The sequence below is a fragment of the Meles meles genome, chromosome 1, assembly GCF_922984935.1.
Source record: "Meles meles chromosome 1, mMelMel3.1 paternal haplotype, whole genome shotgun sequence".
NCBI classification, from domain to species: Eukaryota; Metazoa; Chordata; class Mammalia; order Carnivora; family Mustelidae; genus Meles; species Meles meles.
In genome coordinates, this window is record NC_060066.1 from 183,223,141 (window position 1) to 183,250,280 (window position 27,140).

Genomic DNA, 27,140 nt, shown 5'->3' on the forward strand with positions numbered 1-27,140 from the left:
CTGGTTCTCTGGGGACTCGTGCTCTGAGGGAGGTCATCTGCTCTGGAAAAAGTCCCACTACACCAAGCCCATCAGACTGAGGACAACGATGGTACTCTGATGGCCAGTCCCAGCTGAGCCCAGCCTCCCAGCACCCCCCGGCCAAGGGGCGGGACAGGTGCATGAAGAAGCCATGTTGGATACTGGTCTTCCAGCCCCCAGCTATTTGAGTCACCCCTTGGTTGAGGCTCAGGAAGGTCCCTGCCACTAGGGACAGAGACAAGCCATTGTGTTGTAGCCTGTCCAAATGCCAGACCCACAGAACCGGAAAGCGTAATCAAGCAGTGGCTGTTTGGCACCACCAGGTGTCGGGATCATTTGTTCCACAGCAATAGTAAGTGCAATGCAGATCTGTCCATCCATGGAACAGTAACTGAATGAGGACCTTGTGCTGAGATGCTGGAAATAGGACACCGTCCCTGTCCTTACGGGAGAAGGCACTGGCTGGGAAAGCAGATGTGTCAACAAGAGCAGCCCGGCCCTGTCGTGGGTGTAAAAGAGGACGGCTCAGAAGGGGCAGTATATACAGAGGCCACTGAGAATAACCAGGGGGCGTGTAAAGCAGGGCTTCATGGGACTGGAGGGGGGGAGGGGAGGGAGCTGGGGGCCGGCCTGCTGGGTTAGAGGGGGGGTCAGAAGGTGTCCAGGAGGCTAGAGTTGGCAAACTGTGGTCCTTGGGTCAAATCTGACCTGTTTCCAATAAAGTTTTATTGGAATGCGGCCAAGCCCACTCATTTATGTGTGGTCTGTGGCTGGTTTTACGATACAGTGGCAGAACTGAGCAGTGTGACAGAGGCGACGCTGTGTGCAAAGACGAAGTATTTACTACTTAGCCCTTTACAGAAAAGTCCTGCTGCCCCGGCTGCAGGCAGTGGGAAGCTACGGCAGAATTTTAGGTGGCAGAGTGACACGGTTACAGAGGACGGTGGCGGGAGCTGGGGCAGGAGGTGGGAAGGAAGGCTGTTGAGCTGGATAGGAAACTGTTGCAATTCCAGGTCGGGAGGTCTTACCCTCTTTATTCCCCTTTGAGAATCTGAAGAGAGCTTTGGACCTTTCCTACCCCAAGGCCCAGACACATACACAAACACTCACGTGTAGAAATTTCATGCAGGCACCATCCCATTCCCCTTAACAGACCCCCTGAGGAACTCCACTCCACAGGTGAGAAAACGAGGCTCAGAGACATTGCACAAGGTCCTGTGGCCAGTAAATGACAAAACCTGTGCCGGAATCCAATTAACAAGGGCCGAAGCCCAGGGTCTCAACCACCAGAGAATTCTGCCTGCCTGAGGCAGGAATGGTGAGGGGGCGGGCAAGAGGGCCCACAGCCTGGATTTGCTGGGGAGGAGGAGCCAAAACTTTGGTAAGCCTCACAAAATGTGATGTGTCTGTCTTCTAAGTGTTTTGTAAGGAAGGCATCCTAAAAAGATACCAGCTTTGGGGGCACCCAGTGGTTGTAGGCCAACCACAGGGAGTGGGCAGCGGGGTGGGTGAGCCACCCCCCATCCACGGACACGGTCACCCAAGGATGCCTGGAGCAGTGGAGAGCAGGGACCCTGCTGTCGGCTGACTTAGGTTCTTAGCCCAAGTCTGTTGCCTATAGACTATATGACCTTGGGCAAGATACAACCGCCCTGAACTCAGTTTCCTGAGCTCTACAGTTGGGTCCCTCATGGCCCCTGGGGTTGCTGGGAGAACAGAGTATGGTGTGTTTACAGCAATCAGCCCAGTGCCAAGTGCACAATAGGTACTTTGCAGACCACTCATCCCCCATCAGTTCCAGGAATGTGTTTAAAGCATCCAGGGGCCCTCTCTCCTGAGCTCTGTCCTTATCCCCTGGGTCCGTCCAGGTGGTGGTTAAGGGAGGACAGAGATGAGCCTTCACCTTGTCTTGAATCGTCTCGTCTCTTTCCTGGATTTCCCGCTTGAGGCCCAGGATGTCCTTCTCCAGGGACTTGATGACCCCCTGTAGCTTCACTTGCTCCCCCTTCAGGGCTTCAATGTCATTGGTTCGCTCCTCGATCTCCTTCTGCAGGCTGCTGAACTGCGGGTACAAGTGGCAACAACAGAGACCACCAAAGTCTTTGCACTCCCCTCTCTGCTTCCCAAATGCCTGTCTGCACACAGAGCTCCCCCTCACCAACCTGTGACCCGAACTCCCCACCCTTGTGAGCTGAAAATCACATCTAACGCTCAACATTCCTGGGCTTCTAGGAGTGAATTTTTGGAGATTTTGGACAGGTCAGGGATGCCTCGGGCTGCATAAGTGATGTAGCATTCTGTCTGGGAAGATCCAGTCCCAGTCCCCTCTGCGAGGGTGGACTGTTGAGGCAAGAAGCTCGGAGACCAGCAACCCAGGTGGACCCAGAATTTTCCATGACCACACCAACCTTGAAAGGTGGGGATCTGTGCCCCTTCAAGGTCATAGATATTGTAATGGATGAGCCACCTTGGCCATGTCTAAGAAGGGAAGGCGACATTGTCCCTAGATTGATATGCCGTGGGATTTCTAATGGGAAGGAACGTGAGTTTGCTTTGAAGTTGGTTTTTCTAAGGCTAAACATTCTACAAGGATCTCTGAACTCTTTGCCCTGCCTTGTAGACTAAGCATTAGTCCTTCTCCCACCCAGAGCTCCCCACACTGAGAACCTAAGGATACCTCTAGGACTTGACCTCCCCTCCAGAAGGTCTCATCTCCATTTCTACCAGAGGTTGAACTCTGAAAACTGACTAAATCCTACTTGACCATAAATGAAAGCTGGGCATGTTTATCAGTATGAGGGCAAATGTCACTAACCCTGTGAAAAGGACAGAGAAGGGAGAGCCCCGAGGAGGGGTGGGAAGGGTGTGCCTGCCTGGTGGGTTGGAGGTATTCTGGGCAATGCAGCCCAGGCCTGCCCAGAACGTGTCATACCTTTTTCCTCATGATGCCCGTTTCTCCTTTGAGCCGCAGGTTTGATTCCTTCTCATCCCGAAGCTTTTTCTCATACTTCGTTTTGATATCTTGGATTTCTCGGTCTTCATCTTCTTCAATCTGTTTCTTGGTCTCTTCGAACTCCCGCAGCTGTTGCCTGACATCCTCCTGTGCCTGGGTCAGAGAAGGGAGAGTGTACGCTCGGGGAGAAGGGACACATGACCCTTTTGCGCTGACAGGGCCCGGGACGAGAGGAGCATATGGGGCCTCTCATGGGGAAGGGGAGGGCGGGTGTTATTACAGACACAGGAACAAAGGCCTTGGGTCCCCGGACCTTCCACTGTCTTCCTGTCTGTCCCGTCTTCTCTTCTCTACCTACCAGATGAGGCCGCCACTTCCATCACTTCAACAACCACCTTCCCGACATCCTCACACCCGCCCCACCTCTGGTCTTCACCCTGACACCCACGCTTCCTCCATTATTTCCTCAATGAATTTGTGACAGAATTTTATATTTGCGAAACAACTTGACTGCCTTTTCCATTAGACGGGAGCTCCTCCAGGGAGGAGGTCTATCATGCCCACCACTGCATTCCAGAGTACAGCCCCCACGGGCAAACAGTTGGTCCTTAATCACCACCTGAAGGAGTGCATCTTGAACTCTACCTTCCAGTTCCTTAATCCAGTCCCCTGCCTGTCCCCCAGCACTGTATGTTACATTGTCATTGCCTGTTTGTCAGGATCCTCCCTGGCAAGGAAGCTCCTCATTGCCTGGTGGGGTCACATCCCTCTGCTCCCCACAGGGGAGCCCTGCTGCTGGTACACGGAGAGTGAAAGCCTGGAGCTCGGATGCTGGAAAAGCTAACTCTGCCCACCTGGTAGAGTCTGTGGTGTGACTGGGGTGAGGTGACTGGAGGTGACTGGGGTGTGCCTCCTCTGTTTACTGCCCCCAGGAGCTGCGAGTTCTAGAAGTCAGAGGCCACCAGTTTCTCCTCCCACGGCCCCTGGCATGCTCCAAGCTGTACCATCCCTGTCGTGAGTGCTTCTGGGACTCAGAGAGACAAGATGGTTTTAAGACTGGGCTCCAGAGGAAGGCTGCTCTCTTTCCCCATCACACGTCATCAGACTCTTGCTAGACAGAAGCCTGGCCCCGGGCACTCCATCCGCAGCCCACAGTCACCCGCCAGCCACTGCTCTGGCTCTGGTAGGCGTTGTTAAAAAGGAAACAAGCCAGCCAGGTTGGCGAGGCCTGCCAGGTGGGAGCTCCCTAGGGAAGTTCTGAGTTGAAATCTTGGACTCAAAAGAAGAAACGGGTTGTCATCCCTGTGGGGGGTCCTGGCAGGAAGGCCTGTGTCTCTCCCCTCAGGGTAGACTCATCCCCAGCCCAACCCCCCGAACCCCCAAAGGCAAAGCTCAGATCAGTTTACTGGAGGTGGACTAACGTTTCTGGGGCTTCTAGGATGCCCCCCTCCCCCGATTCCTTGCAGGTTTTGAAAATCACTGATGGGTGAGACACAGTCCCTGCCCTTGAGAAGCTCCCCAGGGAGGAAGAGAAGTAAAGGCCGGATGCTACTGGATAGGCCAGTAAGAGCAAGGGGTCTGGGGGCCCTGAGGATGCAGAGGAAGACAGCTTGGCCCTGTGGGAGGGGAGATGGGGATAGTGAAGAACCCTGCAGGAGCTGGTTCTCCTCCCAAGTCTGTGCGGGGATGGACCCGTGGCCGGGGCAAGAGGGATCATCCAGAGCAGAGCCTCAGAGGCTGTGTGGGGAGCTTGGCTACTCCACGTGGTTGGGTGGGAGGGAGCTGGACGGCGGCAGTGAGGACCCTGCAGGGAACATCCCAGTGTGGCTGGTCAGAGCTCAGGCTGCTCATGAGGAGACCTCCACCCTCCACTTCTCACCTCCTTTATCCCCCACTGCCTGCTCCCTTCCCCTCTCACTGAAGACTTCTGGGTGCCCACTCAGTCCTCGTGCTGGAACTGGGGGTGGTGACAGAAGGCCCTGTCATGTCCCAGGGTACTTTGATCTTCGTCTCACCTCGGCCTCAGCCACCCACACTCAGGTCCACCGCCGGAATGGGGTCATGTCTGCAGCCTGAAAACACAGGCCCTGCTCTCGGCACTGGTGATCTCCCTGGGGGACCCCGGGTACCCGACACAGCTCTCCAGCTCACATCCCCCCGCCCTGTCCGGATTCCTCTACTGTCTTCCAGGATCTCTGGCCCGGACCTGCTGGCTGCGCACCAGAGGACCTGTGTTGTCTTAAACCCCCAGCCGGGCAGCAGGGCAGCTCCCTGTCTTCCTCACTCCCATTCCTGCTCTCTGAGCCCTGCTGTGGATGAATGCCACTGGAATTCAGTCAGACTTCAGGTAAAAATCTCAGCTGCGCGCTCAGCTACGCACCTGCCAGTCCTCTTCTCCGTCACTCCCTCCCTCCTTCCCTTCAAAACTCCTTTTACACCTTCCTGACTCCCCTGCCCCCTCACTTACAGGGCGCCATCTGCTGCAATTTCACGCGGAAAAGGCAGCCATCTGGCGCTTCTCCGTTTTCTCTCCATCTTGGGAAACTAGATATTTTGGCAAACCAAACTGCTTGAACATTCTCTGACTTGGCTCTGCCTGTGTGCCTGTCCCTCCTGCATTTCCCTGTCTCCCGTTCATTCTAGCTTCCATTCCCCCTCGGGCCACCTTAGCTCCTGCAAGTCTCCTCTGACCCCTCCGGGAGGTCTGCGTCCCCCTGCTCTCTCCTGGGCACACCTCTCCGAGGATCCTTCTGTGGGACTGACTCCCTCACATGCCTAAAAACCAGGCCCGGGTCTTTATTTCTCTTGGTCACCCAGCACGCAAGCTGGTAAACCAGTAAGATACCATCTGGGTTTGTTAAATCAGTGAAGGAATGATTTCATCTCGAAAGACACAAGAAGCGGCTAAAGGGATTTAGGCAACCGCCTGTCCCACTGTTCAGAGCCCTTGTTCCTCTCTTTCTCCTACCGGGGCGTCTCTTAAAAAGGTCTTGCTGGTCCTTAAGGCTTGAAGGTACAATTAGGATAGAACAGCAGATATGAACTTAGTCTGTCCGCAGAATTTCAGTCCCTAAAGCTGAGCACCTCCCAGCTCCTTAGGTCCCCTGGTCTAGAGGGCACGAAATGGTAAAAAAGCAGAACCCAAGGTCAAATGCACGTGCGCTGAAAGGGGGGGATGAAAGGGAAAGGAGGCAAGGCCAGCCCTCCCACAGCTATCTGGGCTGGTCACAGGCCAGGCCTGCAGGATGCACCGTGAAAGGAGGTACAGGTCAGCTTCCGGCAAGTACCTCTTCTAGAAGGGTGGTCTTTTCCTGCAGTTTGGCCTCATAAAACTCAGTCAGCTCCTCCAGGGCCTGGCTCTTGGTCTCATCATTATCCCGAAGCTGTTTTTCATACTCTTCCTGCATCCTCTGGGACTTGAGCTGCAATTCCTGGTACTTCTCATATTCTAGAAGCAACTTTTGATTGTTGCAACATTCTGGAGGGAAGCAAGGATGGTTATTTCACGTGGGACAGGCGCACGACCTCAGGGTCCCCTGGGAGCCTCGGAGCTCTCCCACCTGCTGCCATCAGCAGCTAAGGACAGGTACCACCAAAGCCGTGATGTCAATGCCCGCCCAGCTGCCTCACCTGCCCACACCCCATCAGCTAGTCGGGCAGCCAAACTCTGCTGCGGTGTCGGCTCGGCAGAAGGTTTCCAGGAAGGGGCAGAGGGCTGTTTGGGGACTCAGGGCCAAGAAGAATGTCTTGAATATGCAAAAGAGTTATCAGCACCCCTGTTATACAGAAGAGTAAACGGAGGCTCAGTGAGGTTAGGTGACTCCCCAGAGCACCCAGTGTGTTTGGTGAGTCTGGGACTCATGGCAGCCTATCAGGCTCCAGACCTGCACTCTTCTGTACCTCCTGCAAGCATGCAGTAAGTGCTTAATACATGTTTAACGAACAAGCAAATACATGGGAGTAAAAACCACAGTGAGGTCCAGGGCATAAATGCAGCCTGTGGACAGATAAAGCCAGATTACCTGGGACTTCTCTGGGGTTCCGGGGGACTCTCAGACTTTTGTCCCCACCCGAGCCCATGGCCTCTACCTGGGCACTCACCCAGGTCCTGCAGCTCTCGGCTCTGTTTGTCTAGCAGGTCCTCAATGCGTTCCCGATGGGACACATCCTGCTTTTCTTTTTCTGTTCTTAAAACCTAAAACACAGAGTCCACTGTTCTCATTCCCACACATCTGCTGAAAGCAGCCCTAAGGCAAGAAACACATTTTATAAGCAAGCGTTCGCTCCCAAACATTCCTCAAGCCCTTATTTTGCACCAAGCATTGTTCCATGAGCAACAAGCAAGCTCTCACTTTTTATTTATATTATATTCTGCTCTGAAAGTTCTAGACTTTCTCTATTTATATCCTATCTACTAAATGGGTCTTGTCAATGATGAGTTCAGTTTTGGACATGTAGCAGATGGATTCTGGGGTGGAAGAAAGTAAAGATTCATTTGAATTCTCTGTTGTCTGCACGTCCGCTGTCAACTAAATTCTTGAATGTGCTAATGTGTCAGCTTCTAAGGAGTGTTTTCTTTAATAGGGCAGGAAAGCTCCTTGCAGGCAGAGGGGCCACCCCCAGGAACACCTTTGTGCTTAGCTTATGGAGGGCCCCACAGCAATGTCTGTTGACTAAAAGAACAAAATAATAAAACTAACAGCCAGGGGCTTTTTTTTTTTTTTTTGGTCAAACTCTCTGACCCATGGAGATAACATAAAAGAACAAATACCGTCTGAGCCAAAATTTGGGGGTTTTGGATGAAGGTCAAGACCAGTTTGTGGAGAATAAGGGAATTATTCTGGAGAGTCCTGGATCAAATCTTAGTACAGGAGGACCATTTAGACTAATTTTGTTCAATCTACCAACGATCCTGAAATCAGTATTCTGGTAGCTCTTCTCTTCTTATCCTCTGTTTTTCTTGTGACCTTATCATTCTGTTTTTAAGTAAGTTTCTCTTGATCATAAAGATAATATAGTCTCATTGTAGGGAATATGCAAAAATACAGAAAAGCATAGAGAACAAAATTTAAATGATCCATAATCCCAGAGGAAATCCCGTTGCTAGCTGTTTTCTTACTAACTGATCTATGTGTATTTATTTTACTTGATTAATACCATTCGCTATAGAGAGTTTTAAATTCTGCTTTATTCCACCTGGCTCTTTGCTGGAAGCATTTCTGATGTTAGCAGCTCTGCTGAAAAACCACACATTATCATATGGTTCACCTTCCGAGCGTAGCTTGGATAGCCTACGCCAGTTCCATCTTGAGTAAATTGAAAACGTCTTGTTATTTGTGGTTCTTGGCTGAGTCTCTCAAACACACCTGGTTTTTCGTTTTCAAGGACTCCATTTCCTGGAGGAACTTATCTGTTAGCTCCTTAATCTTCTCAGAGTAGTTCATGTCTTTCAGCCGAAGCTGATACTCGTTCTCCATTTTTAATTCTTCCACACGAGTCTTCAGCTCCAACATAATCTGAGCCTTTGGGGGAAGGACACCAGAATCAAGAATACTCACAGTGGGGGGGGGGGGGGAGGGTGAATCAGAAGAGTTAACCTGGTGGCCTTGAGCTCTCTTGAGATCTGCAGCTCTGCCCAACCTCAAACTCATGAGTCTCCACTGCACTTTGTCACCTTTTCCCTGCAAGACACCTGGGCTAAAAACTAGGAGACATAGGAGTTTCTTCCTCTGCCCTCACAACACCCATACGGTGAGCTCCACTGGGCGCCAGGCATGACACTAACAACTCTCTTATCTTCAGATACGTGTAAATGCCACCTGCTCGGTGAGGTCTACTGGGACCACACTAGTTAATCTTGTGGCCCTTCCTTTCCCATTCCTGACACTCATGACCCTGCTCCCTTGGCTCTACGTTTTACTACTTTCTTAGATCTAGGTACTTTCCAATGCAATTTAGGTATGATTTTGTTTATTGTCTTTTGTCTTCTTCCTCTATTAGAATTTAAGCTCGAGGAAGGCTCAGCTCTTTGCCGGCTTGGTATACTGATATACACAAGTATGCCTAACACACAGTAGGTACCTAAAAAACATGTGTGGAACTAGGATGTCTGCCCCATGGAACTTACTACTGAGGAAGCCAAATAACATCATTACAAATTCTGATAGGTGCCCAGAGCCGGGTGGTCCCCCAGGACTGTCAGTGTGCCCCTCTCAATGTCCATCATGCCTCTTCTGGCCTCACTATCCTTACTTTAACTGAGGTCCTAACTCTTTTTTTTTTTAAATAAAGATTTTATTTATTTATTTGAGAGAGAGAGAGAGAGAGAGATCATAAGTAGGCAGAGAGGCAGGCAGACAGAGGTGGGGGTCGGGAAAGCAGGCTCCCTGCTGAGCTTGATGCGGGGCTCGATCCCAGGACCCTGAGATCATGACCTGAGCCGAAGGCAGAGGCTTAACCCACTGAGCCACCCAGGTGCCCCGAGGTCCTAACTCTTCCTGCCTTGCTGGTTCCTATGTCTAGTGACTTCTACTTTCAATTTGTTGTATTCACTGATGCCAAAGTTTTCTAAAAATACTGTGAGACACACACCCTTCATTTCCTGAAAAAGGTAATGCTAATGACAGAGAGGGTGAGATCACAGGTGTTTTCCTCTCACTCATCCATGATCACCCCCACTCCCAGCCGTGCATCTCTATCTCATCTATTTTGGTTCATCCCCCCCCCCCCCCCAACCTCGGACCACTAGAGAAGAAGGAATGTGTTATGCACATTTCCGCAATCCCTGCCAGTGGACAAGTGTGGACCTGGCACACAGGAGAGACTGATTGAGATGACGGATGGAAACAAATTGTTTGGATAAAGTTGGGGATGAGGGTGTGGATGTCTGGTCAGGGCATTGCATGTGATGTGGGATGGGTGGGAGGCAGAGGGACAGGAGGCCTAGACCGGGTCAGACCATCAAGGTCCTTGCCAGCCATGATAAGCATTTAGGATTCTCTCCTATAGGGCCTCTGAAGGTCCTGTCTAACCTGATTAAGTTGATTTAGTCTCAGAAAGGCCTCTCTGGTGGCCGTGTGTAGCTCGGGCTAGATTCAAACACGAAGGCAGAGGGATTTAGGTGTGTGTGTATTGGGGGACATCTGGGTGTCTCAGTCGGCTAAGTGGCTGCCTTCGGCTCAGGTCATGATCCCAGGGTCCTGGGATTGAGTCCCACATTGGGCTCCCTGCTCTTTGGGGAGCCTGCTTCTCCCTCTCCAACAGCCCCCCCCCCACCACTTATTCTCTCTCTCTCTCATTATCTCTCTCTCTCAGATAAATAAATAAAATCTTTTTTTTTTTAAAGCAAGATTTTAGGGAATGACTGGGTGTGGGGTGGAGGGGACAGGGCCGTGGATGAAGACAATGTCCTTGGAAGAGCGCCCCCTGCAGGTTGTACTTGGACTCTCTCGCTTCACTGCTTTATCCTGGGTGCCTAGCCCAGGACCAGCAACATGCTAAATGAATGTTTATCAGATGAGGCGGTCTCCCTAGGGTCTGCTTTGGACTGGCGGGATACATTTATTGATGGGAGTGCTGGCTTTGGGCCCACGCTCATCGCCGTTCCTCAGTCTGTTCTCCCCCGGCTGCAGAGGCGGCTTTCTATGATGCAAATCTCATCAAGTCATTCCCTAACTTAGCTCTCTCAGTGGGTCCTTAGGAACAATGTCCAAAGTCTAAACCGTGGTGTAAAAGGCCCCCACAATCCCCTTCCTGCTCCAGCTCCACACACCCTCTCTTCTCTGGCCCCACCTAGCCAGGAGCGTCTTCCCCAGAGCACCTCTCTCATCCTTCTGCACACTCATTCCTTGGTGTGGAGGACACTTTTCTATCTGTTCCTGAAGGCTCCATCCAAGGCTCACTTCCCCTGGCACCACCTGGCCTGGGTCAGGGTCCCTTCCCCTGTAACCCCAGAGCATTGTTCCTTCATAACACCTGTAACACACTTAATTTTCCTTTTTCATTTTACCCATACCTCTCCCCAGGCTACAAGCTAAAGGCTCCTGCGTATCTTTCACTTCTGGCACCCCAAACCTTAGTACAGTGTCTGCTATGTAACAGATTCCTCTGTGAGTACTAGTTGTACGGTTGGATGAATGAATGAATGACAGAATGAGTAGGTAAATCATGTTCTGAGAGACAGTTACATAGAAAATCATAGAATATAAAGAGAAAAAGAGAGCTGGGAATTCTGGAAAATGTGACTTTTAATTTTAATTTTAATTTAATTTTATTTTTTAAAAAGATTTTATTTATTTATTTAACAGAGAGAGACACAGCGAGAGAGGGAACACAAGCAGGGAGAGTGGGAGAGGGAGAAGCAGGCTCCCCGTGGAGCAGGGAGCCCGATGCGGGGCTTGATCCCAGGACCTTGGGGTCATGACCTGAGCTGAAGGCAGACGCTTAACAGCTGAGCCCCCCAGGTGCCCCTTAATTTTTATTTCTGAAAAAAGAGTTATTTATTTGAGAGAGAAAGAGTAAGCATACGTGAGTGTGGGGGAGGGGCAGGGGGAGAGACCATCTAAGCAGACTCCCACTGAGTGTGCCCGACATGGGGCTCCATCTCACAACACTGAGATCGTGACCCTGAGATCATGACCTGAGCCCAAATCAAGAGTTGGATGCTTAACTGACCAAGCCATGCAGGCACCCCCAGAAATGTGAGAGAGAGTTGTGGGGGAGCTGGGAAGGACAGAGAGGCTCACAGGGAATAGGAGTGCAGTCTCACAGATACAGAGAGAAAAGGGGCTCCAGGAAGTGAGCTGAACATACACTAGTCACTTCCGGCTTGGCAGCAGTTCGGCCAGGCCAAGCTGGGGGTTGGGTCGGGAGTTAGCCCAGACACCTCAGGCCTTTGGCACAGCCTGGAGTCTCCCAGTTGCTCTCTTCCTCTACTCTCTGGGAGGAATGGGGGAGAAAACAGAGAGAAGGAAGAGCAGGAGACATACTTGCCTGCCTGCCATAGGTCAGACCCTGACTCTCATAGGCTCTCCCTCATCCTTTCCTCCCACTTTGCCTTTCCTGCAGAAAGTTCCATGGAGCTCTAGCAGAGATCTCTGGAAATATCTGGGTCTTATCATCCTGTTTTGGGGCCATTTCTGCATGGTTATTCTGATGGTTTTACTCATCTCTACTTGACTGAGTTTCCTGATCACAGGGTCCAGGCCTGTCTTTTTTTTTTTTTTTTTTTTAAATATTTTATTTATTTATTTGACAGACAGAGATCACAAGTAGGCAGAGAGGCAGGCAGAGAGAGAGAGGAGGAAGCAGGCTCCCCGCCGAGCAGAGAGTCGGATGCAGGGCTCGATCCCAGGACCCTGGGATCACGACCCGAGCCGAAGGCAGAGGCTTTAACCCACTGAGCCACCCAGGCACCCACCAGGCCTGTCTTTTTACACACGTATCCCCAGTACCTAGCAAACAGCAGGTATTCAATAAATGCCCTTGAGATTCTGGATGAACAGCAATGAATGTACAGCTCTGCCATTCTCTGTAAGCCTTGTGAGTTTCCCATCCCTTTGGTGTCTCCCTTAGGGAGCATGGTGCAGAGCTAGCTGCCCACTCAAAACTCCCAAAACATGTCTTCCCAGGGTGTTTAATGCATTCCCAGGAGGGAAGGGCCTTTGCGGTAGTGATTGAGAGAGTAGGGTCGAGATTAAATATGGAGCCAAACTCTGATCCTACTACATGTCACTTAATTTCTCCAAAGTCACCTCTTTACACATGGGGAGAATAGGATCTTTCTCACAGAGAAGATGCAACATTTAAACAAGAAAACATTTGTAATTAGTACAGTGCCTGGTTTGTGGAAAATCTAAAAAACAAAATGCTGGTCATCATTACTTTTATTGTTTTATTATTAAGAAGCCTGGATTTCAGGGATGTTTTAGAAATATTTCATTTTTTTTTTTTAAATAAAGAAGACTGAAGACTCCCCTATGCAGTTATTAAGTTTCACGGATACGACTGGCACATTCAGCTTGTCAGTTCAATTCTGCAAATATTTACGACCCTCTTCCACCTGTCGAGCAAGGTCTAGAAACTGATGGTCACACAAGAGAATGGCTTGTCATGGTTGCCGCTCTGCAAGAGTGGGAGGAGGAAAGCTAGTTCACAGGCTAGAAGTAGAGCAGAGTAGGAGTCAGGATGACCAGGGGGCAGGATGGCACGCAGGGGTAAGGGTGGAAAGAGATCCAGCCACAGGGAGGAGAGAGGCATGGTGGTGCAGGCTGGAAATGCGCAGGGAGCAGGGAGCGTGGGACTCAGCACTGGGTACTGGGTGCAGCCAAGTGTGCGGGGCCTTGAATGCCGATTCCAAGGGCTTGGACACAGACTGCTAAGGAACTTCCACATCCCTCTTCATTCGATCTGGTTCTTACCTTCTCTTCCATGTCTGTTTTAGTAACAAGCACCTCTTCAGCAAAGCCCACTTCCCTCTCACGCTTGATTCCCCGACCATCCTTATCAAAGACCTTCCAGGTAAACAGGCAGCCATCCTCGGCAACGGTCAGCAGGAATTGGTCATCAAACGTGAGCGACATCTGAGGAGAAAAAGAGCTTAGAGAGGAAGTTTTCAGAGGCCACGGATAACCAGAACTGACCTTGTTATTTGCACGGTAACTGTTCAGGCAACTCTGAGTGGGCACAGCCTCGCGGGCAGGAAGACTGGATCCTGGGTAAGAAGAAGACATGGAGCTCTCACAAGCTTCTGCTAACAAAGAGAGGAAGCAAGACTGTGTTTATGTCCCCTGTGGATTTGGAATCTTAAGAGTTAACTATTACCTGGACTATAAAAAGAACTCTCAAAACTCAACAGTAAAAAACCCAAACAATCCAACTAGAAGGTGGGCCAAAAATATGGGGACATTTTACCAAAGAGGGTATACAGATGGCAAAGAAGCACATGAAAAGATGTTCAACATTATTAGCCACTAGAGAAATGCATATTAAAACTAGGGGGAGAGATGACTACACGCCTGTTAGAACAATGGAAATAAAAAATAGTGACAACGCCAAATGCTGGCAATGATGTGGAGAAACTGGATCTGCATGCATTGCTGGTGGGAGTGGAAGAAACTTGGCAGTTTCTTTAAAAATGAAACATAAACATATCCTATGATCCAGCAATCGTTCCCCCAGGTGCTTATCTCCGAGAAATGGCGGTCCACCCAAAAACTTGTATATGATGGGTCATAGCAGCTTTATTTGTAATAGCCCAAAACTAGGAAAAAATGAACTATCCTACAACAGGTAGATGGTTAAACAAATTATGGTGCATCCAGGCCATGGAATGCTACTCAGGAGTAAGGAGAAATGAAGTACTGATACATGAAATAACTCAATGGAGCTCGGGGGTATTGCACTGGGTGAGAAAAGCCACTGTCAAAAGGTCACATACTGTATGATCCCATTTATATAAAATTCTCAAAATGACAAATGATGGAAGTAGAGAACCAATGAGTGTTTGCACAGGACTGGGGAGGGGGGCAGCTGAGGAGGGCAGGGGTCACTTGCAAGGGCAGCACAAGGGGGCTCTTTGTGGCCACGGAGTACTTGTGTATCCTGACTGCAGTGCTGGAGACAGGAGTCTAGGCACGTGATAAAATGACATGGAAACACACACGCATATTGTACCAATGTCAGTTGTACGACACCATTCTTCTGTTGTGTGATACACTTCCACAATATCGCACCAATAGGTATGACAGATATACTTTAACTTGGGGGAAACTGGGAGGGGGCACCCAGGACCTCTCTACGCTCTTTAAATTTCCTGTGACTCCATAATTATCCCCAAATAAAAAGTGAAGGCCAAAGAATCAATGATGAAAAAGACCTTCTCAACAATCAGCGAATGTGTTGAGAACCTTACAAATGGCAATGCTCTTCTACTCATCACCTCTGTCTAGCAGCTCAGCCTTTGGGATGATCAGAGACACCCACAGGACCCTGTGGAGCAGCATAGTGGGTAGAGTCATAAGATCATCAAATGCCCAGTTGTAAGAAAAGAATTAAGTAAGTTATGTCCGTCATTTGACAGGATATTTGTGTAGTTACTAACATCATGTCTTTCAGGAACATTTAATTATATGAAAAAATGCTTATAATAGCATTAAGTAAAAAAAAAAAAGCAGGCTACAAAAGAGTATATACAGTATAGTCTCAATGTATTTAGAATGCACACAAAATGTAACAAAAGAGTAAGAGAAAATGCAACAAAATATTAATGATAATATTAAGAGGATTTTTCTTTTTTTAGAGAGAAAAAGAACATGAACATGTGAGAGAGGGTGAGGGATGGGCAGAGGGAGAGAAAGAATCTTGAGCAGGCTCCACACCCAGCATGGAGCCCCTCGGGGGCCTGACATCATGACCTGAGCTGACATTCAGAGCCAGATGTCCAACCACCTGAGCCATGCAGGTGCCTTAGGAGGAATTTTATTTCTAAAATAAACATGCATTATTTTTATAACAGAAAAATAAATACCTTATCCACAAAACTTCATACTTATGAAGAGAAGAGGGGGATTTTTAAATTTACTTTGAGGGCAAGACTCAAGCTCAGTACAAGAATGTTCCAGCTGATAATGAAAAATCCTTTCTTTAAGTCAATCAGAGAAAGATGATTATCATATGATCTTGTTGATACGAGGAATTTGAGAAACAGGACAGAGGATCATGGGAGAATGGAGGGAAAAATGAAACAAGACGGAACTGGAGAGGGAGACAAACCGAGAGACTCTTAATCTCAGGAAACAAACTGAGGGCTGCTGGGGAAGGATGGGTGGCTGGGTGATGGACACTGGGGAGGGTATGTGCTATGGTGAGCACTATAAATTGTGTAAGACTGATGAATCACAGACCTGTATCCCTGAAGCAAATAATACATTATATGTTAATTTAAAAAATCCTTTCTTAATAAGGACATTATCTGCCAGCAAGCCAGTATAGAGTTTGGGACAAACTTCAAAGGCTTAGGTATTGGAGTTGTTGGAGGGACAATTTACAAATATGTGCTCACAGTATTGCCCCAGGAAAGGTCTTTTGTACCTTCAGGGAGTGGCAGGGGCTCATCTCCCAGGCTTTGGCTCTTTTTAAGTCCAAGGTACTTCCTTGGAAGAGGAAACCCGTGCGCCACGACCAGCACTCAGCAGATGGGAGATCTGGGTGGCATGCCTACAGAATCTCTTAAATGTCCCATTATCAGGCATAACATTCAAGGGAGCAACCTTGTACATGAATCTTTAGGTGTCTTTCTGATTATCTCCTAGAATATATTCCTGGGAGTAGTTTAAATAAAGAATATTAGTAGCCAATCAATGGTCCCGGTGGTTGGATGAATAAACAGGGAGAGAGGAATAAGGGGAGAAAAGCCACCCGGGAGGTAGAAGGGATGAAGAAGGTATGTGGAGGGAAGGATCAGATGGATCCAGCAAGGGTTAGTTCTGGGCATGGGCCCCTGAGCAGAGGAACCCTTCTTACCTTGGTGATGGGACCTGCATGGGCCTGGTACTCGTTGAATTCTTTCTGCAGAGGCAGTGGGTACTTCATCGCGCGAATAGTCCCCACCGAGGTGCCCACAAACATCATCCGCCCGGAGTGCGAGATGACAATGGCCGTGTAGGTGACGTCAATTGCTGAAATCTCTCGAAGGACCTGTGGGGACACAGACAGCTCTGCTCAGGGTGAGGGGCTGAGCCATACCCTCAGGGTGTCCCTCCCTCCTCACCTCCTCACTAGCACCATTTGATGGCTTTCACATGTTGTAACTCATTGAATCCTCCCCAGGATTCAATAGCTAGCCCCAGGGCCAGCAAGTAATTTGCCTCGACTCACCCACCAACCGAGCCCATGGCTGTCAGGCCCTGGGACAGTCCGGCCCCAGTGTCTCTGCTCTTGACTGCTGGGCCACCTTGCATCTCAAGTTCAGAACAGGGTGTGGGTCCTACAGTTATTCAGCAATTACCAGTGTCCCTTACATAAAGGAAACCCTACCAGCAGGGAACTCATTCAATTCTTCACTTGCTCATTCACTCACCTCCCCATCTAGCCACCCAACTCCCCAGCCCCCTTCCCACCAAACACTTGTTGAATGTTTGCATGGATCACGCAGCTACTGGGGATCCCAAGAGGTGGGAACAGTGGGCCTGCCTTGCAGGGGCTTTGCTCTGGTTCAGCACTGGAAAAGCCACCACAGAATTAGGACTAAGCTACTCAGGGGCACAATGGAGAGAACCCCTGCTCTCAGCTGTGTTCTAGTCACAGGGAAACCCATCTCAGGTCAGTTTGCTGCCTGGTATCTGTGCACTTGCCCAGACACCAGCACCGGGGTGATGACAAGCACCCGAGAGAAGCTGGAGAAGCCAACGAAGGTCGGCTGTCGCTGGAAGCCCAGAGAAGTACACAGCCACATTTGTACGAAGAAGAGTCCTTGCTGAGCTCCTCTCTCCTCCCTCAACTCTTTGGAGCCAAATGAGATAGTTCCCAAAATTCAGAGTTTGAGGGTTTCAAACAAATAGGGTAGCAAGCTGAGGCGACAGCGGGAACTGTAGTTCTGTTTCTACCCCAGGGTAAGTATGTAGTTTAGAGATGCTGCTGACCTGTGGGCCTGGATGGTGGAAGAGACCTTAATGGCCAGCCAGCAAAATGGAAGTGGAAAGGGGCCCCACAGTTTCACCCAGTCAGGTAGAGCGCTGGGCAGGAAATGCCAGGAGTAACAGTGACTAAGCTGACCCAAAAGGCATGAGGGACTGGACATTATAAGGAGAAGGGGCCCTGTTCTCATGAGCCCTCTTCCCATCACTCTTCCTGCAGCCCACACAAAGGCTGCCTTCTGCAGACTGGGACAGCAGCTGGGAGGGAGGGCCAGGCCTACTCACCGAAGAGTCTGCAATCTCCTTGAGGGTCTGGTCTGATCCAACCGCAAAGATAATTTTGGAATCAGGGGAGACAGTAACACAGTTGTAGCTGCAGGACTTTAGCACACATTCTGTCTCTCTCTTTCCAGAGGACAGATACCATTCATAAACGGCACCATCTGTGCCACAGGAAATCAGTTTGCTGTCATCTGCATTCCACACAATTGAACGAACCTACAGGGATGAAGACAAACCCAGTTAAAAATCTGCACGCACGCGCACACGCACGCGAGCACACACATAGACACACACACCCCTCCTTCGGGAAAGGAGGATGCATGCCTCACGTGTTCCACTAGATTGAGGCAGCGTGTCCTTTCCTGATGCATGCCCTTCAGCAAGCACAAATCTGACTTTATTTGGAACACAACAGAAAGAAGTCCACCCTCTGGGCACTGTCTAAAATCATGGAGATATTGGTAGAGAGCAATTAAGAGAAGGCTGGTCAGTCCATGATATAAGGAAAATAGCAGAGCATAAAAATTATTTTATAGAACAACGGAAAGAGACAGACAGAAAGAGCCCTTCTGCAATCACAGAGACAACTCTGGGGGTCGGGAGGGCTGTGTGCATGGGCTAAGCCACACCAGCTCAAGAGCTGTCAGAGCAGGATGTGGGGAAAACTGGAAAGCATCTTCTAAGCTGCACGGGGACCCGTTAACACAGGGCAGAAGCCTCACTGGCACAAGGGGTTTAAACATAACATCTGACCTAACGCTAACTGAATAATAATCTCCTCTGGTCCACGGGCATCTCCCAGGAAGCCAGGCTTAGCGATAAAAATCACACTTATTCCTGGCAGCCTAGAAGATGGTATGCATGACTAAGGCTGCACTCTCTTGGGTGCAATCACAGAGAGAACCTTCAAACTACTAGTCAGTCTCTGGCTGAACAAGGAACAAAAAATGTGAACTCTGTGCACTGTGACAGCAGCCTCCTGCTCACACAAATCCAACAGTAAAGGGTAAAAGGCTAACTGGCTCAGGGGGCTAAACCCAGTCTGCAACTCCTAAGTGGCTCAGGTCAACCAAGGGGCAGTCCCTAGGTAGCCAGAAGGAATGATAAAAGAAGAAAAAAATCTGAGCAGAGACATCAAGGCTGCACACTGCAGGGGAAAGAAAGACTTCTCAGAATTAGTTCTGCCAGGTCACTAAACAAAGACACATCTTTCTAGGTTTTCCCTGTTGTCATATTTGTAACTCCCTTCTCCAGTAGTGAGAGACCAGCCTCCCATTATCTTTAGTATGTTTGCTTATTTTCTCAATCTCCTCCTAAGTAACCTACATCCTGACCCGCTGGCCACTTCTTTTGGTATTTCCAGAACTCCTACCCTGTCAGGCACATCCTTGACCACTTCTTCAGCTCCCTCTCCACCTTTGAAATTGCATTCTGTTTGTTACATTATGTAAAAATACACTTGAAAAAATATAGTGACATGATTTCCAACAGTATTCCTAGATTCACTAATTTTAGTAGTTTATCTGAAAATTCTTTGAGCTTCCTACATAATCATGTCATCTGTGATGATTTATTTATTTCTTTCCAATCTTTATGCCTTTTATTTTGCTATGGTCTGAATATTTGTGTCTCTTACCTCCCATCCCACCCATGGTTCATATGTTGAAATCCTAACCCCTGAAGACAATGGTATTAGGAGGTGTGGGGCCTTTGTGAGGTGATTAGATCATTGAGGGTAGAGCCCTCATGAATGGGATTAGTGTACTTATGAAAGAGGCCCCAAAGGGCTGGGTCACCCCTTCCACCCTCTGAGGACATGAGAAATCTACAGCCAGGAAGAGAGCCCTCACCTATCCATGCTGGCACCTGGATTTTGGACTTCCCACCCTCCAAACTGTGAGAGAAAATTTCTGTTGTTTATGAGCTACCCAGTCTGTGCTATTTTGTTATACAGCCTCATGGACTAACACATATTTCCTTTTCTTGCCTTATTGCATTGGTTAGGACTCAGTACAAGGCTAACAGAGGGCATAGTGTTTTGTTCTCTATCTCAGAAGGAATGCTTTCATAATTTCATGATCAATTGGGCTGTTTGTTATAGGTTTTCTTAAATATCTTGCATAAGATTTTTAAGGATTTTAAAAAAGATTTTATTTATTTATTTGACAGAGAGAGAGAGAGAGAGAGAGAAAGAGAGTGAGTGTGTGCACACAAGCAGGGGGAGAAGCAGAGGGAGAAGGAAAAGCAGGGTTCCTGCTGAGCAGGGAGCCCAATGCAGGGCTTGATCCCAGGACCCTGGAATCATGACCTGAACCAAAGGCAGACGTTTAACTGACTGAGCCACCCAGGCGCCCCTTGTGTAAGATTTTTAATAAGTAAAATGAGACGCTCCATTATTTTTTAGTTTTTAAGTGTTGTTTTTTAAAATCATAAACGGATATTAAATGTTATCAATTTTATTGTCTCTGGATTTATGGAGATAATAAGGATGAAAAATCATGTTTATGTTTATGTGGTATAGTATATTAATTGATTTCAAATTGTAAAACAACCTTGTATTCCTGGAATAAATACAACTTGGTCATTCTGTATTATCCTTTTTATGTGCTGATGGATTGTTTTGATAATATTTTGTTTAGGATGTTTTTATGTTCATGAAAAAGACTGGCTGATCATTTCCCTTTCTTGTGATGTCTTTGGCAGGTTTTGGTATCATGATTATGTGGGCCTCATAAAACAATATTGGGAAGTATTTGCTCTTTTTTCTGTTCTTGCTAAGAGTTTCTTCAAGATTAGTGTCATTCTTCATGAACAGACACTTCTCTAAAGAAGACACACAAATGGCTAACAGACACATGAAAAAATGTTCACATATCATAGCCATCAGGGAGATTCAAATCAAAACCAAACTGAGATACCATCTTACACCAATTAGAATGGCCAAAATTAACAAGACAGTAAACAACAAGTGTTGTTCCCACTGTTGGTGGGAATGCAAGTTGGTGCAGCCACTTTGGAAAACAGTGTGGAGATTCCTTGAGAAATTAAGAACAGGGGCACCTGGGTGGCTCAGCGGGTTAAGCCTCTGCCTTCAGCTCAGGTCATGATCTCAGGGTCCTGGGATCGAGCCCTGCATTGAGCTCTGCTCAGCAGGGAGCCTGCTTCCCTTTCTCTCTGACTGCCTCTCTGCCTACTTCTGATCTCTCTATGTCAAATAAATAAATAAAATCTTAAAAAGAAAAGAAATTAAGGTGGAGGAGTCAAGATGGCGGAGAAGTAGCAGGCTGAGACTACATCAGGTAGTAGGAGATCAGCTAGATAGCTTATCTAAACACTGCAAACACCTACAAATCCAACGGGAGATCGAAGAGAAGAACAACAATCCTAGAAACAGAAAATCAACCACTCTCTGAAAGGTAGGACTGGCGGAGAAGTGAATCCAAAACGACGGGAAGATAGACTGCGGTGGGAGGGGCCGGCTCCCAGCAAGCAGCGGAGCAACGGAGCACAAAATCAGGACTTTTAAAAGTCTGTTCCACTGAGGGACATTGCTCCAGAGGCTAAACCAGGGTGAAGCCCACATGGGGTCAGTGTGGCCCCAGGTCCCGGAGGGTCACAGAAGGATCGGGGGTGTCGGAGTGTCACAGACCTTGCAGGTATTAGAACGGGGAAGCCGGCTACAGAGACAGAGCTGAGGACTGAGCTCTCAGCTCAGGGTTACCTTGAACCAGTCGCAGGTTGGGTGAGCTCGGAGTGCAGCTGGAGGCCGGGGATATGGGAGTGATTGGGTGCTGTTCTCTGGGGGCGCACTGAGGAGTGGGGCACCAGGCTCTCGGCTCCTCCCGGCCGGAGACTGGGAGGCTGCCATTTTCATTCACGTCCTCCAGAACTCTACGGAAAGCGTTCAGGGAACAAAAGCTCCCAAAAGCGAACCCAAGCGGATTACTTAGTCCTGTCCGCAGTAAGGGTGGTGCAATTCCGCCTCGGGCAAAGACACCTGAGAGTCACTACAACAGGCCCCTCCCCCAGAAGATCAACAAAAAATCCAACCAGGATGAAGTTCATCTACCAAGGAAAGCAAGTTCAATACCTAGGACAGCGCGGAATTCCAGAGGAGGAGAAAGCAAAGCACAGAACTCATGACTTTCTCCCCATGATTCTTTAGTTTTGCGGTTAATTTAATTTTTTTTTCAATTTTTTTTCTTTCTTTTTTCTTCTTCTGCTAAAATTTTAAAAACTTTTACCCTTTTCTTTTTTAACGTTTTTAAACTAGTTTATCTAACATATATATTTTTTCTTTCTTTTTTATATTTTTTCTTTATATGTTTTCTTTTTAAAATTTTTTTCTTTTTTTTTTTTCTGAACCACTTTTTATCCCTTTTCTCCCCCCCACCCACGATTTCGGGTCTCTTCTGATTTGGTTAAAGCGCATTTTTGGGGGGTCTTTGCCACCCTTTTAGTATCTTATTTGCTCCTTCATATACTCTTATCTGGACAAAATGACAAGGGGGAAAAGTTCACCACAAAAAAAAGAACAAGAGGCAGTACCGAAGGCTAGGGACCTAATCAATACAGACACTGGTAATATGTCAGATCTAGAGTTCAGAATGACAATTCTGAAGGTTCTAGCCGGGCTTGAGAAAGGCATGGAAGATATTAGAGAAACCCTCTCTGGAGATATAAAAGCCCTTTCTGGAGAAATAAAAGAACTAAAATCTAACCAAGTTGAAATAAAAAAAGCTATTAATGAGGTGTAATAAAAAATGGAGGCTCTCACTGCTAGGATAAATGAGGCAGAAGAAAGAATTAGTGATATAGAAGACCAAATGACAGAGAATAAAGAAGCTGAGCAAAAGAGGGACAAACAGCTACTGGACCATGAGAGGAGAATTCGAGAGATAAGTGACACTATCAGACATAACAACATTAGAATAATTGGGATTCCAGAAGAAGAAGAAAGAGAGAGGAGAGCAGAAGGTATATAGGAGAGAATTATTGGAGAGAATTTCCCTAATATGGCAAAGGGAACAAGCATCAAAATCCAGGAGGTGCAGAGAAATCCCCTCAAAATCAACAAGAATAGGTCCACACCCCGTCACCTAATAGTAAAATTTACAAGTCTTAGTGACAAAGAGAAAATCCTGAAAGCAGCCCGGGAAAAGAAGTCTGTAACATACAATGGTTAAAAATATTAGATCGGCAGCAGACTTATCCACAGAGACCTGGCAGGCCAGAAGGAGCTGGCATGATATATTCAGAGCACTAAACGAGAAAAACATGCAGCCAAGAATACTATATCCAGCTAGGCTACCATTGAAAATAGAAGGAGAGATAAAAAGCTTCCAGGACAAACAAAAACTGAAAGAATTTGCAAACACCAAACCAGCTCTACAGGAAATATTGAAAGGGATCCTCTAAGCAAAGAGAGAGCCTAAAAGTAGTAGATCAGAAAGGAACAGAGACAATATACAGTATCAGTCACCTTACAGGCAATACAATGGCACTAAATTCATATCTCTCAATAGTTACCCTGAATGTTAATGGGCTAAATGCCACAATCAAAAGACACAGGGTATCAGAATGGATAAAAAAACAAAACCCATCTATATGTTGCCTACAGGAAACTCATTTCAGACGTGAAGACATCTCCAGATTCAAAGTGAGGGGGTGGAAAACAATGTACCATGCTAATGGGCATCAGAAGAAAGCTGGGGTGCCAATCCTCATATCAGATCAATTAGATTTTAAGCCAAAGACTATAATAAGAGATGAGGAAGGACACTATAACATACTCAAAGGGTCTGTCCGACAAGAAGATCTAACAATTTTAAATATCTATGCCCCTAACGTGGGAGCAGCCAACTATATAAACCAATTAATAACAAAATTAAAGAAACACATCAACAATAATAAAATAATAGTAGGGGACTTTAACACTCCCCTCACTGAAATGGACAGATCATCCAAGCAAAAGATCAACAAGGAAATAAAGGCCTTAAATGACACACTGGACCAGATGGACATCACAAATATATTCAGAACATTTCGTCCCAAAGCAACAGAATACACATTCTTCTCAAGTGCGCATGGAACATTTTCCAGAACAGATCACATCCTGGGTCACAAATCAGGTCTCAACCGGTATCAAAAGATTGGGATCATTCCCTGCATATTTTCAGACCACAATGCTCTGAAGCTAGAACTCAATCACAACAGGAAATTTGGACAGAACCCAAATACATGGAGACTAAACAGCATCCTTCTAAAGAATGAATGGGTCAACCAGGAAATTAAAGAAGAATTGAAAAAATTCATGGAAACAAATGCTAATGAGAACACAATGGTTCAAAATCTGTGGGACACAGCAAAGGCAGTCCTGAGAGGAAAAGATATAGCGGTACAAGCCTTTCTCAAGAAACAAGAAAGGTCTCAAATACACAACCTAACCCTACACCTAAAGGAGCTGGAGGAAGAACAAGAAAGAAAGCCTAAACCCAGCAGGAGAAGAGAAATTATAAAGATCAGAGCAGAAATCAATGAAATAAAAACAAACAAACAAAAAAACCCAATAGAACAAATCAATGAAACTAGGAGCTGGTTCTTGGAAAGAATTAATAAGATTGATAAACCCCTGGCCAGACTTATCAAAAAGAAAAGAGAAAGGACCCAAATAAATAAGATCATGAATGAAAGAGGAAAGATCACAACCAACACCAAAGAAATACAAACAATTATAAGAACATATTATGAGCAACTCTACGCCAACAAATTTGACAATCTGGAAGAAATGGATGCATTCCTAGAGACATATAAACTACCACAACTGAACCAGGAAGAAATAGAAAACGTGAACAGACCCATAACCAGTAAGGAGATTGAAACAGTCATCAAAAATCTCCAAACAAACATGGGGTGCCTGGGTGGCTCAGTGGATTAAGCCGCTGCCTTCGGCTCAGGTCATGATCCCAGGGTCCTGGGATCAAGCCCCACATCGGGCTCTCTGCTCCACGGGGAGCCTGCTTCCTCCTCTCTCTGCCTGCCTCTCTGCCTACTTGTGATCTCTCTCTCTGTCAAATAAATAAAATCTTAAAAAAAAAAAATCTCCAAACAAACAAAAGCCCAGGGCGAGACGGCTTCCAGGGGAATTCTACCAAACATTTAAAAAAGAACTAATTCCTATTCTCCTGAAACTGTTCCAAAAAATAGAAATGGAAGGAAAACTTCCAAACTCATTTTATGAGGCCAGCATTACCTTGATCCCAAAACCAGACAAGGATCCCACCAAAAAAGAGAACTACAGACCAAGATCCTTGATGAACACAGATGCAAAAATTCTCACCAAAATACTAGCCAATAGGATTCAACAGTACATTAAAAGGATTATTCACCACGACCAAGTGAGATTTATTCCAGGGCTGCAAGGTTGGTTCAACATCTGCAAATCAATCAATGTGATACAACACATTAATAAAAGAAAGAACAAGAACCATATGATACTCTCAATAGATGCTGAAAAAGCATTTGACAAAGTACAGCATCCCTTCCTGATCAAAACTCTTCAAAGTGTAGGGATAGAGGGCACATACCTCAATATTATCAAAGCCATCTATGAAAAACCCACCGCAAATATCATTCTCAATGGAGAAAAACTGAAAGCTTTTCTGCTAAGGTCTGGAACACGGCAGGGATGTCCATTATCACCACTGCTATTCAATATAGTACTAGAAGTCCTAGTCTCAGCAATCAGACAACAAAAAGAAATTAAAGGCATCCAAATCAGCAAAGAAGAAGTCAAACTATCACTCTTTGCAGATGATATGATACTATATGTGGAAAACCCAAAAGACTCCACTCCAAAACTGCTAGAACTTGTACAGGAATTCAGTAAAGTGTCAGGATATAAAATCAATGCACAGAAATCAGTTGCATTTCTCTACACCAACAACAAGACAGAAGAAAGAGAAATTAAGGAGTCAATCCCATTTACAATTGCACCCAAAACTATAAGATACCTAGGAATAAACCTAACCAAAGAGGCTAAGAATCTATATGCAGAAAACTATAAAGTACTCATGAAAGAAATTGAGGAAGACACAAAGAAATTGAAAAATGTTCCATGCTCCTGGATTGGAAGAATAAATATTGTGAAACTGTCTATGCTACCTAAAGCAATCTAACATTTAAAGCAATCTATATCAAAATACCATCCATTTTTTTCAAAGAAATGAAACAAATAATTCTAAAATTTATATGGAACCAGAAAAGACCTCAGATAGCCACAGGAATATTGAAAAAGAAAGCCAAAGTTGGTGGCATCACAATTCCAGACTTCATGCTCTATTACAAAGCTGTCATCATCAAGACAGCGTGGTACTGGCACAAAAACAGACACATAGATCAATGGAACAGAATAGAGAGCCCAGAAATAGACCCTCAACTTTATGGTCAACTAATCTTCGACAAAGCAGGAAAGAATGTCCATGGAAAAAAGACAGCCTCTTCAATAAATGGTGCTGGGAAAATTGGACAGCCACATGCAGAAAAATGAAATTGGACCACTTCCTTACACCACACATGAAAATAGACTCAAAATGGATGAAGGACCTCAATGTGAGAAAGGAATCCATCAAAATCCTTGAGGAGAACACAGGCAGCAACCTCTTCGACCTCAGCAACATCTTCCTAGGAACCTCGGCAAAGGCAAGGGAAGCAAGGGCAAAAATGAACTATTGGGATTTCATCAAGATCAAAAGCTTTTGCACAGCAAAGGAAACAGTTAACAAAACCAAAAGACAACTGACAGAATGGGAGAAGATATTTGCAAACAACATATCAGATAAAGGGCTAGTATCCAAAATCTATAAGGAACTTAGCAAACTCAACACCCAACGAACAAACAACCCAATCAATAAATGGGCAGAGGACATGAACAGACATTTCTGCAAAGAAGACATCCAGATGGCCAACAGACACATGAAAAAGTGCTCTACGTCACTCGGCATCAGGGAAATACAAATCAAAACCACAATGAGATATCACCTCACACCAGTCAGAATGGCTAAAATTAACAAGTCAGGAAATGACAGATGCTGGCGAGGATGTGGAGAAAGGGGAACCTTCTTACACTGTTGGTGGGAATGCAAGCTGGTGCAACCACTCTGGAAAACAGCATAGAGGTTCCTCAAAATGTTGAAAATAGAACTACCCTATGACCCAGCAATTGCACTACTGGGTATTTACCCTAAAGATAC

The 27,140-nt window shown here is 46.9% G+C and overlaps 1 protein-coding gene across 1 annotated transcript in view; it reads right to left on the minus strand.

Annotated features, from left to right (window-relative positions):
* The window catches only part of CFAP57 (cilia and flagella associated protein 57), a 77,027-nt gene that overhangs the window by 23,683 nt on the left and 26,204 nt on the right, over positions 1–27,140 (minus strand). Inside the window, exons 9-16 of the mRNA XM_046018609.1 lie at positions 17,893–18,105; positions 16,496–16,669; positions 13,393–13,554; positions 8,341–8,496; positions 7,076–7,169; positions 6,262–6,452; positions 2,954–3,127; positions 1,925–2,083 (exon numbers count right to left, since the gene is read on the minus strand). Coding sequence (XP_045874565.1) covers positions 1,925–2,083; positions 2,954–3,127; positions 6,262–6,452; positions 7,076–7,169; positions 8,341–8,496; positions 13,393–13,554; positions 16,496–16,669; positions 17,893–18,105 — 1,323 coding nt within the window. The remainder of the gene's footprint in view (positions 1–1,924; positions 2,084–2,953; positions 3,128–6,261; positions 6,453–7,075; positions 7,170–8,340; positions 8,497–13,392; positions 13,555–16,495; positions 16,670–17,892; positions 18,106–27,140) is intronic.